We start from the raw sequence: 12,107 nt of genomic DNA on the forward strand, positions 1-12,107 counted from the left end.
GAAAACAAAATGGGAGAGTGACCTGAACATAAGTTAATTCAACAAAGCATTTGGGAGCAGCGTGTTTGCAAAATTACTGGCCTCTGTTAAGGTTATGGGTTAATTAAACATTGCTGGAACTGTACTGCTCTGTCTTGACAAGAGTCAACAACACTCTTAGGTATATTTTTTAACTGCATGAGAGCAGTCCTGAATGTCAGAGCTACACCAGCTCTGCTTCGAGGAGAAACCAGCATGCTGTGTCATAGTGATCACCGTCCGGTGTTCTGGGACAACACCCCCCTGGGTAAATATTTCGTAATAGTAGTATGGGAAATGCCGTGCTGGGGTCAATCTGTGTGTACCTTGGAGACGGTGATGGGGCTGAGACACGTCTGCCCACCATTGGTGAAGTTACAGATGACCTGTATGGTGTCCGAGGAACAGCCAAGATTTGGGTCGATCCAGTACATACCTGAAGAAATGGAGGATTCAGGGATTAACAAGGACACTTAAACTTTTCTGTGAAGGAGAAAAGGAAAGTTTTGATTTCTGCATCACTGGTCCCAGCCATGTGAAACGGCCTTATGGAGGATGCAGCCTTTGCACACTCAGGGCTTCCTACCATCGTTCATCTTCTGTTCACAGTTCATGAGGTCTCGACAGATGCGTGCAGGGTTTTCCTTGGTTCCCAGGGGTCTTTTGATGCTCTGAATGAGGTTGCTGAGGTAGTGTAGAGTCTTAAAGATCTCCCCTCCGTGGTCCAGCATGAGAAGGTCTGGATGTTGGTAACCCTGGAGAGGAAAGGAGGCAAGGTCAGTTGGGCCTTGGGAGGCACCGGGTGCTGTAACCACGAGGGTTTCTGCTTTATCTCTGGGAAAACTCGGTCTGCCAAAGACAGGCTGTGCCGGCGAGCCTTGCACTGTCCTGAACAGGACATCTCTCAAGCGCTGGCAAAGTCACAATGGCAATGCCATGAGGTTTGAAGCTTCACAAATGCGTAACGTAACAGAACCACATCCTTTAACTGGATCTTTTCATGCATAAACCCCAGATATTCCATGAGAACAGTGACAAACCAGAGCTTTGGGTGTATAAACTTTAAGCACACAAACGCTGTGACCGTCGCCTCCTTCCAGCTCCAGCAAAGACCAGTGAGTTCAAAAGTACCCTCGTACCTCTGTCTTGAACGCGGTGTTTGAGTCGATTAGCGTCTGGAAAGCTGCCCCAAAGCCGTCTTGTTGCTAGAGTGGGGTGAAAAAGATGGTAACTGAGATTGTTAGAAGCCAAACGTGCCCTGATGCAAGCAAATGCTTCTCGGTCTAGGGCTGCGATTCAAGTGTTGCTCTGCTAACACAGCATCTCTTGCTGGACCTGAGTGTGTGTCTCCAGGGTCCCAGCAGCTCTTTCTGGATGTTCCATCAGCACCTTGGCTCTGCATGACTTATTACCATCATTAACAAACGTATAGAAAACAGCAACTTACAAATGAGGCTGGAATTCCTGGTGGTCCCTAGAAATCAAAGCAAAAAAAGGGGCATCAGCCAGAAAGATGGACAGTCACTATTGCAAAGATATCCAGTCACGTCCTTTTGAAATCCTCTTTCCCCTGGAATCCCTCAATGCAGATGAGTGAGAGAGGCAACAATGCTGTCTCTATAAAATACTTGGAGATGGTCTGGACTAAAGCGCAAGAAACACTAGTCCATTCACACGCACAGTTTTGCATACGAGGAATGGGGCAAAGCTATAATTTCCAGTGAGTGAGCAGTTCCCTCTGGAGAGTATCACGGGAATAATTTTAGCTTGTTTCAATAACGTCTTTGAACTCTTTCCACATATACGTACCGGAGGGCCAGGGTGTCCTCGTGGGCCTGGAGGACCCTTAAAGACAGAGTGGCATCGGTTAGTGAAATGTCTCCAGTTTGTATTTCCATTTCTCATGGTTGTCACCAGCACGAATCTGTTCCCTGCTGAAATCCTCCAGGTTTTTGCCATTTTACAGCATCTTCTCCCTCAAACCCTTCAGGCGATGGCCCCATTTCCTCTGTCTCCCAGCTCTGGGTGCATCTGTCTGCACTGGTCCATTTCTACTGCATCCCTTGCTCCCAGCCCTCTGCTCCTTAACTCCCATTAACGCCACATCCCCAGGTATTTATCACATTCCCCCTGTGCACAATTACCCACCCTGCAGCTTTACATTTCCTAAAAGCAACTGTTTTATTTAAACACAAGATACTAGGCAGAAAAAGTGATTTCAAATACTTACCCTTGGACCTTGCAGACCCTGCAGGGAGAAAACAAAGAAAAAAAAAAAAAAAAAAAGGAAGAAGCTGTCAGAAAGTGCTCATTAATAACCCAAAATCTCCCCGTGCAGCCACGTGCTGTTCCCCAGGTGCCTGCGCAAGGGCTGGGTGCTGCACTGGAAGGACAGTGAAAACAGGGGCCCAGTGATGTCTGGCAGTGGCAGAGAGGTTATTGCAGCAAAGGATGCTGATGGCCCTGACACCGGCAAATGCTGGCTCTGGGGCTCGGGTCCCCGCCAGCACGCTGTCCTCTGCTGTGCCCACGGAGCTGGAAAACAGTGAGCAGCAGAGGCAGCACTCCGGCTTGTTAGAAATATGCACTGGGATTTGGGGTATCTGTGGGGCATTTGCTTATAAGAGGTCTCATTTGAAGAAGGCATGAAACAGCGCTAGCCACACAGCCATCTGCACTAGCCACACAGCCGTGTTTCCTGGGCTCCCATGCCTGGACGAAGCTCCCGCATGCAGGACCAACCGCTGGTTGCTAAAGGAAGCAACCTGGAGAGCAGGGGGACCCACGTCATGGGTACCACGGAGGATGAACTACACATATCCGGTACACCCCACACCTCCCCTGTATGGTGAGAACACCAAGGAGCTACAAGAAGGTGTAAAAGTCCATCAAAGCCCCTGCAAGAAGGGGACCAGAGGAAGAGCAGAAGGTGAGAAGGCGCAGCTGTGGGGGCTGCACCTGGGCAGGTCCTGTGTCCCCGCAGGGACAGGCTGTGGCTTTTTGAGCTGCTGTTCACTGCGGTTTGATCCTGGAGACACCACGGTCATCTCTAAGTGCTAGCTTTTGCTGTGTAGTTGGGTTAAGGAAATGGAAGTTTTAACAGCAGAGTATATGTGCACGCGTGGATGTGTGTGCACACACGTGCGCATGTATAGATGTGTATGTCTTGTCCTCGTGGGAGCCTGATGCCACCACACTGAGCCAGAGCCCAAGTGTGACTCTCAGATGGCCAAAGAGAGGGACTTTATTACCAGCAGGATGTGCCCAGGGGTGCGGACCAGCACTTACCATTTCTCCGCGGCTGCCTTTGTCTCCCTTGGGCCCCTGTTAAAGCACACGAGGCGGCTGTCAGCGACTGTTAGTGAGCTGCACTGCCTGGATGTGCCGCCACCCAGAAGCTCCTTGCAATGACCCAAGTGCATCTCTAAACAAATCAGCTCAGGTTGTGTTGGCTCACCCATCCCGAGGCAAACAATAGCCATTACTGGATGTTTTGGCAATGTCTGAGTTCATCTTACTGGTTTGCATCTCTGCCAGTAGCAGCCTCCGGACCGAACTCTGAGTAACTTCATGCTCGTGTTTTTATGAAGCACTGACCTGAACTTTAGTCTGTGTTCAGCGCCTTTGGCATTTTGGGGCAGGCAGGGATTTTCAACACTTCCCAGAATCAAGCTGTTCCCAGTTTACATTTATCAGGTTTTTTTGTTGGGTTTCCCGCCCTCCCTGCCGTGTTTTTTTGCTCCCCCCAGGCCAAGTTCTTTGGAAAATCTGGCAGCTTGGTTTTGAAAAACTGCAATAGCATTCTTGTCTTCTAGCCTGAGCCAATCTATCGAAAAACTTGCACTTAGGTAGAGTTGCTCCTCACTTTCCAGCTAATAATCTCCCTGCAACTATATATGCAGCCAGAGACTGAACCTGCGCTTCTCTCAAACTGCTCATCTTAAAGACCATTTTGTTTCCCTCGTTACAGCAGGATTTGGGATTTACTTATGCTGGCCTCAAGCATCTTGGATCTTAAACACTATGCTCTGCTAAAAAATACAGCCAGAAATAAAAGCAGATACTTACTGGGCTTCCCGTGGGACCCTGAATGCCAAGCGGACCAATAATTCCTTCTTTTCCCTAGAAAAGAAAAGATATGCGTGAACCATCACGTGGGAACTGACGGTCGCTTTTACCACGGCAGACTCAGTAAAGACACTGAATCTCTTTGCTGCTTTTCAGCAACATGATCGTGGTATTTGCTGCAGCTGAAATAAAAAACTGTTTCAAAATGCAAGTCCAAAGACACAAACCCTTACAGTACAGTTGTCACGACCCATGTAAAACCTCAGAAATTCCAGAAATAGAAAGATTTCAGTGTAGCTGGAGTGGTCTGTGCAGTGGGCATAGCAGCACGACTATCTCCAAGGCAGAAGTTAGACACGTGGTTACCTCCAGATGTGTTGGGGTGGCTCAGAGGTGGTACCACGGCCGTGGGTCGTCTGCCAGGCAGGCGGTGAACAGTGCGCTGTGCTCCCTAAAGCACCCTGTAGCCTCACAGAAATAGAGGATGGAAGAAAGAAAAAAAATCCTTCCAAACCAAACAAATTGAAAAACCACTCACCATGAGACCAGGCGGCCCACGTGGTCCCTGAATGCCTTTGAAACCGAGGTCTCCTGGGGGGCCCTGCAAGCAAAAATGAGACGCCAGGTCCCCTTAATAAACATACCCCACGTTTATGCCCTTGCTTACAGCTCTGCTCCAAGGACAGAGGTGCCGCCTCTTGTATATGGGAATGGGAAGATCCGGTTTTTAAAAAATTCTTTTCCCACTCCAGCTTTGCAAGCTCTTTACTTTCTACAGAAAACAAACTGGCCTCCCCTCACCAGGAAAATTATATGCTGATAAAATGAGTCTAAATTTCAAGTCAAGGCTCTCAACGTTAGGCACGCACATCGGTGTCTCAGTGCAGACTGATGACTGTTGCTGGAAACACAAGTGTCTGAAGGGGAGTTGGAACTAGATGACCTTTGAGGTCCCTTCCAACCCAACCCATTCCAGGATTCTATGACAGACATTCAGGCGTGGAAAACAGCTCCAGGGTCTATAGGACAGCCCTTTTCCCTCTACCCTCTACCCATTTTAACAGGAATAAGCTCCAACAAAGCATACGTAAACGCACACTCATTTAACAAATGAAGATGCATAAACTAAAGCAAGTTAATTCAATTTCAATAGGTTTTGCAGAGCTGCTAATAAAGTCTTTGCAACAAGTATTGCATTGTCTGTCCCCAGTAAAGCGAGACTAGAAAGCCAACTGGTCACAAGACAGCCTCTTACCTTTGGCCCAAACATGCCCGCAATCCCTGGAAATCCTGCCTCGCCAAAGTCTCCCTGCAAGTAACAGCCAAGACAAATACAAGAACAAAGACCAACAGTAAGTTCACATTGAACGGCTGGTCACTCGAAGACGCGCCAAGAGTTCAGCAGCTTCAGAGAAAGAGAAATCCATTAGTATTCTTCAGTCTAAGCAGGACTGATGAGAAAGAAGTATGAAAGCAATCTGAAGGAGGAATTACACAAGCATCAGGCTAGAAGCAACTCCAGAAGATCTCACAGACTCATAGATCACTGACATCTCATAGACTAAGCCTTTTTGCCCCCAAAATGGGAGGCATACCCACACTATTTCTAGCAGATGCTTGTCTAGCTTGGACCAGTCAGCAGAAGCAGGATGGAGAGCATCTACTCTGAGACTGATCTTGGAAGTTCATGCTGCAAAAAAATAGCCTCAAAGCCCTTTAAAACAAGCTCTTCTTTTATTTCTAGTATCAACTGGACTGACCTACTAAAGGATAATTTCAAACTATGCTCATTCAAGCTGTCAAAAGTGCCTTTCCTACAATATAACCTCCCACTCAAACCCAGGAAAACCGTGCATATCCCCGAATTCTTTTCCTATTCAACCCTGCAGGGATTTTTCCTCAATTTCTTACGAAAAATAATAATAAAATATTTGGAAGGCCATCAAGCTTGGATTAGCACATAGCATGCACTCTGAGCATAAAAAACCCACACTGGGTAGCATGTCCTTATATAAACACCCTCATTTCACCACATTTGAGATGTATGTCCTTTGATATTTCTGGGCTTCTCAGATGTCCAAATGCAAAGTGATTCAACGTTAAAAAAAAAAAAAGGGTCAGAAACATACACCAGATGATTCATCTGCAGTCTTAGGAAACATCAGAGATGGAAAAGGCTTGTTTGGACTCTCGGCAGGACTATGTGACCCATGCTGGATTGTACTTTATGGGATGTTTTACAATGTCTTGTTCAGCCCAGTTGTAAATGACTCAAGCGATGGGGTTTCCACCACCTCTATTACAAGGCTATTCCAGAGTCAGTCTAGAGACCTTGCTGTTAGGAAGTTTTTCCTGCAACGACAGTGAGAAACTGCTTGGCAAGAAAGGGCTTGGTTGGACTCGGTGGAGCATAAGAAACTTTCCAAGGATACAAATTGATTTAACTGCCATTTATGGATCCTGGAAAGGAAAACTGCTACTAACGGAGGACTAAGGTCTTTCACACATTAGGAGAACCAACCCAACCCTCTTTCTAGAGGAATTTTGGGCAAAAGTAAATGGGAAGTCAGAAGGGTTGAAATGCCACGGAGTCATCTCAGCTAAGGGGACCTGATCACTAGTTATGCAGCAAGGTGGGCAACGGCAATGCCGGGTAAACGAACCTGCCACTTGTGGACACAAGAAATAAAACAATACTGTTATGTTGTTGGCTACTACCTTTCAGCTTGAATGCTGCCATCACAGGGGGTTATACAAAATATACAAACATGTATATTTTAATTGAGGTAGTTGGGGATAATAATCTTGGTTTGTATTAGTCCTAATCTCTCTTTTCCTCATGTTACTTTTATACCTGTGGCCTAACTAGACCCTCTGATGGTGGTCATGTCCTTGGGTTGCTTAGTCTGTCTTGGCAGAGGAATGGTTGCATGATGACTGCGTGTGTCAGATGGTTGGAAATCCCACTGCTGCAGAGATGCTGAGCAGATAGAAGGTATATTAGGAGAGGTTTGAAAAGGTCCCTGCTTGGGGGTTTCTAAAAGAATCATAATAAGTGAATCTAAAGAATTTAAGTAGTTACAGCCTTGTGAGACTCTGTGAGAGTGTCTTCTGGCCTAAAAAACTCCCAATCTAAATAGCTTAAGTATTCTCAATACAGCCTCAGGTTGATAAGGCGTGACATAGTGCTAAACTGGGCAATCCCACCAGTACAATAAATAAAAGCAGTAAGGATTAGGAGCCTGCCTTGGAGACACTTGTTGGAATTTAACTTCTGCTTTGGCCGAGGGCTCTTGGTGTTTCTTCCACAATGTGCTCTGAGATCGCAGCTCCACTGCCCTCAAAACTGCAGTGATGATGTCTGTTCCTGCATGTCCCAGCGGAGCTGCAGATCCTCCTCTGCACCTTTTGGAAGGCTTGGAGTGCATAGTTCCCTTCCTACACTCAACACCTCCTGCAGGCTCCATGCACCGCTCTCACAATGTCTCGTTGAAGACCCTCCTGAGGGTGTTTGAGATGGCTCCGCAGCCTGGCTGCCAGCATGTACCACAGCCTCGTCACCACGGGCACGAGGATGACATGAACAGTCATGTCACCTTGGGGAACGCAGCACAGATTAGACATCTCTGTGCACAAGTGAGCACGTTGGAGAGAACTGTGCGACGCTCCTGCACTCACGCACAAGCTGGTTATGGGTTCCCCTGCAAAAGACCCTCCCAGGGTCCACCCTGCTATCCCAGCTCATGGATCTGCACCCTCTCCTGCAGGAGATAGCTTGGAGTCAGGTCTGATCAGCTCAGTTCATCACTAACCGGCTGTCCTTTGGGTCCCGGATCGCCGGGGCTCCCTGGAAGGCCTGTTCCTCCTGGTGATCCTCGCTTCCCTGTTTGGCCAGTCTGTCCAGGCAATCCTCTTTCACCCTAAAAATAACAGAATTCAAGTAATTCCAAAGGACAGGAGCTAAATATAACAACAGTCAGCTGAAACAGCCATAGATGGAAAGCTGGAAAAAAGTGGCTCATCGGGATAAGGAATGTGGTTTCATCAGGAGATGCCTCAGGTCTGCTAAGGAGGATTATTGCAGGATTCACAGCTGAGACCAGCGATGGGCACGGCTGCGTCCCCTCCTGAGCTTCACGCAGAGCAGGAGCTTCAGCAGAGCTGTACTGCCTGCGTCAGGGCTAAGGACAGCAAGGGGGTGAGATGTCTTCTGTTTGCACTCCCGTGTGTTGTCTGTCCTGCCCTGCAGTTTCTCATCATCTCTTCCCCCCAGCAGGCTAGCAATTGATGATTAATCCATCTAAAATGTTGAAGACATGCCAAGACTTCAGCTGGAGGACTTCAGTCCAGAGGCTGAAAAGCCAACATTTTCCCCAGCACCAGCTCCACAACTTAAGGACAAGAGAGGGGCTTCTGAGACCCAGCACCCCACTTCACTCCCCACCTCTTCCCAATGCACAAGCCCCAGCTACTCGCTCTGGGGCAGACTGGGAGAGAGAAGCAAAGGCATCGAGAGCCTAGGATGGCTGAGCAGCTGGAAAAGGGGCAACAGATTTCCCTGGGGTATGAGTCTGTCGTAATAACATGAGGGTCTTTCAGTCATTTCTGGTAACAGCCTGTTATTCTACCCAAGGCAGCTGGAGGGCAGCAAGTGACAGTTTAAGAGTGACGTGTTATGGGAGGCATAATTTAAATCAGACCTGATAGCCTCTCCAAACCCAGCAGGAGTCTTCCTATTTACAGAGTCTTTCTACAAACAGCTCAATTGCTGTTGGTCCAGTTTAGATCCTGTGGCCAGCGTGGATCAGGGCAAGGACCAGGGAGAAACCCCAAGGTCACAAAGCAGCTTGTCCCCGCTTCCACCCAGAGCAATGTCCAACCTCATACTGGTTCCAGCTGTTCCAATCCAGTAAATATATGCTAAAACACAAGCGGCACAAATTTCCCTTCAGTAGTTCAGGCCTTGCAGGGCAGCAGCAGTAGAGGATACCCAAATTTCCTATGGAGTCATCTATCCTGGACGTCCTACAGGCAGGCCGTAGCAGTTCCTTTGCAACTTCTCCAAGGCCATGTGTTTTTAGGGAGGTTTCTAATGAAAGAAGGCTGAAGAGTTGGTAGTGTGGGTATGTGTATCTGTAGGCTCCTGAGCTCAGTGAACTTTGACAAAAGAGGAAGGGTCTCTGGGACATTCAGCTGCTGTGAATATCATGAAAATGGATGGATGGATGAGGATAAAGATCTACTGAGCCTCTAGCTAAGTGAAAGAAGGCAGCAAGAGTTGAGGCTTTATTAGATCTTGAAGAATCCAAGCTCTAGAGACACCAGGCTCACAGACTGGATTGTTTGTAGGGAGTTAGAAGCTCACCTTGAATCCTGGTGGTCCTTGTGCCCCAGGGAGTCCTGGTATGCCAGGGTTCCCTCTTTTGCCTGACATCCCTGTCACACCTTCTTCCCCGTCATCACCCTGCTCTCCCTAGAAAAGAAGCCCAGAAGAGGTTATGAAAAAACACGCTCTTTCCACCTCCGCACAGCTGCTTAGGGGACAGGGGCATGGTGTGATTCTGCCCTCAGCAAGCACCATGCATCTGGGCATGGGTGGATTTGCAGAGTCTGTGCATGCGAGTATTTTTCAGGCTAGAAACACTGGTTTATCTACAGACTTGGCCATGCGAAGGCAGCTGCCTGCTTCTATGTGCATGTGAGATATGAAGAGCAGCATACGATCCACTCTGGGTACATGTAAACTGGAATATCTATAGCTGGACTATATCCATTTCTCCTGTGTTACGTTTTAGATTTCCAGCTCCTAAGTTGCGTTTGCTGTTGATGCTATAAGGTCACAACTGCAAACTCACCAGCATCCCAGGCACGCCATCCTTCCCAGGCACCCCGTCCACTCCAGGGGCACCCTCTTGACCCTGCCTTCCCACCACTCCTCGAGGACCTGGTAGCCCAAGGATGCCCTAAAATCACAAAGGTGTTAGTGATGGAGCTCTCAGACAACATTTGCTGGGGCAGAAAATTGAATTTTTACCTACCGGTGAGCCTCTACTCCCTGCATTGCCCCGTGCTCCTTGCTTTCCTTTTTGACCCTGCAAGTAAAAAAAAAAGACATCTAAAATTGCAGCAGTTCTAGCACAACTCCACTTGGGAGCCTGACTTCAGGGTGTGCTTTTGGATAATGGTTGGAAAGAGTTTTATAAAAAGGAGATTTATAAAGCCAGTTGCTCCAACACTGGGGAATGAACTGCTATTTGGTTTTATTACAAGCGATTCTTCGTATGTCTTGAGAGTTCTAGGGCAGGAATGAATAGCTAGAAGGCAAGGACCTACATTTTTCCTAATACAGAGCAGATGAGGACAAATAAAGCAGGATGAACTCGAGGGAGGACTCAGTGCACTGGCAAACATTAGAACAAGATGCTTAAAACCTGCGTCCTCTGTCAGTTCATTGAAAGCACAATGCTGAACCAAGGACCCAGCAAATCTTCTGCAGGGCGTTCAGTACGAGCCTTCCTCTGCGAGGCAGCTCCCTCTATTTTGGAAAGTTAATGGAAATGCAAAGGGTATCTTGTGTCTAAAACTTGCAATGCTGCTTTGTGAATAAAGACGTAAAAGAAATACTCCTGAGGTTTATTAGCTGTAAAAAGGATTAATTTCTGCAGAATGAATGGAAAACTCAGCCTCATCACCTTCACTAGGGCTCTCTTAGTGAGGTCATGTACTAAAGCACTTTTAAATTGAAGCCCTGCATTTTCTGTGCATTGTTTCTCCATCTGCAGTGGACCAGGCAGGCCAGCAACATGAAAGAAATACTCCTGGGGGTGCTTTCTCTGCTATTCATTAGACCCAAAGGCAATTCCAGATTGTCCATCGATGGGTAGAGTTTATTTATCTTATCACCTGGTACGCGTTTTGCCAAGAACACCTACTGTAGGTTAAACTATCTTCTGGCATTACCCCAGCAGGGTCAGATTAAAAATCCTGACATCCGCCAAAAGGGAGCAGGAATTTGCTGAGTATTGAGGTCACATACTTATGTTTTAGCAAATAAAGTCCCTGATCTGTGAGAATAATTAGCAAGCTGTCATTACAGCCAGATGTGGAGGTAAGAGTAGGTATGAGGTATCCCAATGAACCTTGAAGGACCCATGTGTACTGCGTTTTCTTGCATAATAAGGGCAAGAAGTTAGAGGGACTCTTCCAAGAAACATAAGAACTGCATGGATAAATGGACTCCAAATTTGGAAGATTTCAAGCCAGAAAAGTTTACAGTTCAAGTGAAAGAGAGAGACACTTGCCTGGCTCAGATCTCCTTAGGGACAGACGAGCCAGCGTAGAGGCACCACAAACAGGGGCATGAGAAAGAGACACAACCCATAGCAATGACTAAAGACCTGCCCAAGATTCACCCATCATGTCAGAGCTGTAATTGTCTTGATCTTCTCCAGCTCCACAAAGCCAACAAACTATTGGGCTTGGACATTCAAATACATGTTTACAGCCCTCCCACTAGGTTCTCCACAGTCTTTCAAGGCGCAGACTGTAGGCCAAATCACACATGCTGGGGAAAAACATGAGAGTCCTCTTAATTAGCCATTTTCTTTAAACTTGGGACACTATAAATCCACCCTGCTGAAACCTACCACATCACCTTTGGATCCCTTTGCTCCTGGCTGGCCTGGTGGCCCAGGATCCCCCTACAAAACACAAGCAAGAAAAATCTGTTTGAAATTCTCTTCTGCCAGTATCTTGCATGAAGTATAAAGAATGGCATTTTTTTGGTGCCCTAACAACGCTGACTGTGTGGAAACGATTCAGGGCAACAGCCTCTGCTCAGACAGGCCTCCTGGGGAAAAAGGAGCAAGGAACTGTCTCCAGAGAGCATTTAACAGGGTGTCACTTGGAGAAGAAGCAATGCTACCCTCCTCGCTTGGGTGGTGTTTGCAGTCGTGGAAATCATTCACTAAATTCCAGATGGTGCCTGGAAAACAGTGCTGAGAAGTGGGCAGGAAGGAGCC

General features: G+C 47.4%; 1 protein-coding gene across 3 annotated transcripts in view; it reads right to left on the reverse strand.

Moving 5' to 3' along the window:
• The window catches only part of COL27A1 (collagen type XXVII alpha 1 chain), a 162,479-nt gene that overhangs the window by 3,054 nt on the left and 147,318 nt on the right, over positions 1–12,107 (reverse strand). For 2 of the 3 annotated variants that reach the window (XM_075772219.1, XM_075772221.1), the window contains 15 exons: positions 11,733–11,786; positions 10,125–10,178; positions 9,942–10,049; positions 9,452–9,559; positions 7,899–8,006; positions 5,342–5,395; positions 4,625–4,687; positions 4,087–4,140; positions 3,307–3,342; positions 2,249–2,266; positions 1,828–1,863; positions 1,466–1,492; positions 1,158–1,223; positions 605–773; positions 345–454 (listed from right to left, as the gene is read on the reverse strand). In XM_075772219.1, the coding sequence (XP_075628334.1) occupies positions 345–454; positions 605–773; positions 1,158–1,223; positions 1,466–1,492; positions 1,828–1,863; positions 2,249–2,266; positions 3,307–3,342; positions 4,087–4,140; positions 4,625–4,687; positions 5,342–5,395; positions 7,899–8,006; positions 9,452–9,559; positions 9,942–10,049; positions 10,125–10,178; positions 11,733–11,786 (1,065 nt within the window). Of the gene's footprint in view, positions 1–344; positions 455–604; positions 774–1,157; positions 1,224–1,353; positions 1,493–1,827; positions 1,864–2,248; positions 2,267–3,306; positions 3,343–4,086; positions 4,141–4,624; positions 4,688–5,341; positions 5,396–7,898; positions 8,007–9,451; positions 9,560–9,941; positions 10,050–10,124; positions 10,179–11,732; positions 11,787–12,107 lie in introns of those variants that run through there. The other variant, XR_012838465.1, reaches the window with a different exon arrangement.

The sequence above is a fragment of the Balearica regulorum genome, chromosome 20, assembly GCF_011004875.1.
Source record: "Balearica regulorum gibbericeps isolate bBalReg1 chromosome 20, bBalReg1.pri, whole genome shotgun sequence".
Taxonomy (NCBI): Eukaryota; Metazoa; Chordata; class Aves; order Gruiformes; family Gruidae; genus Balearica; species Balearica regulorum.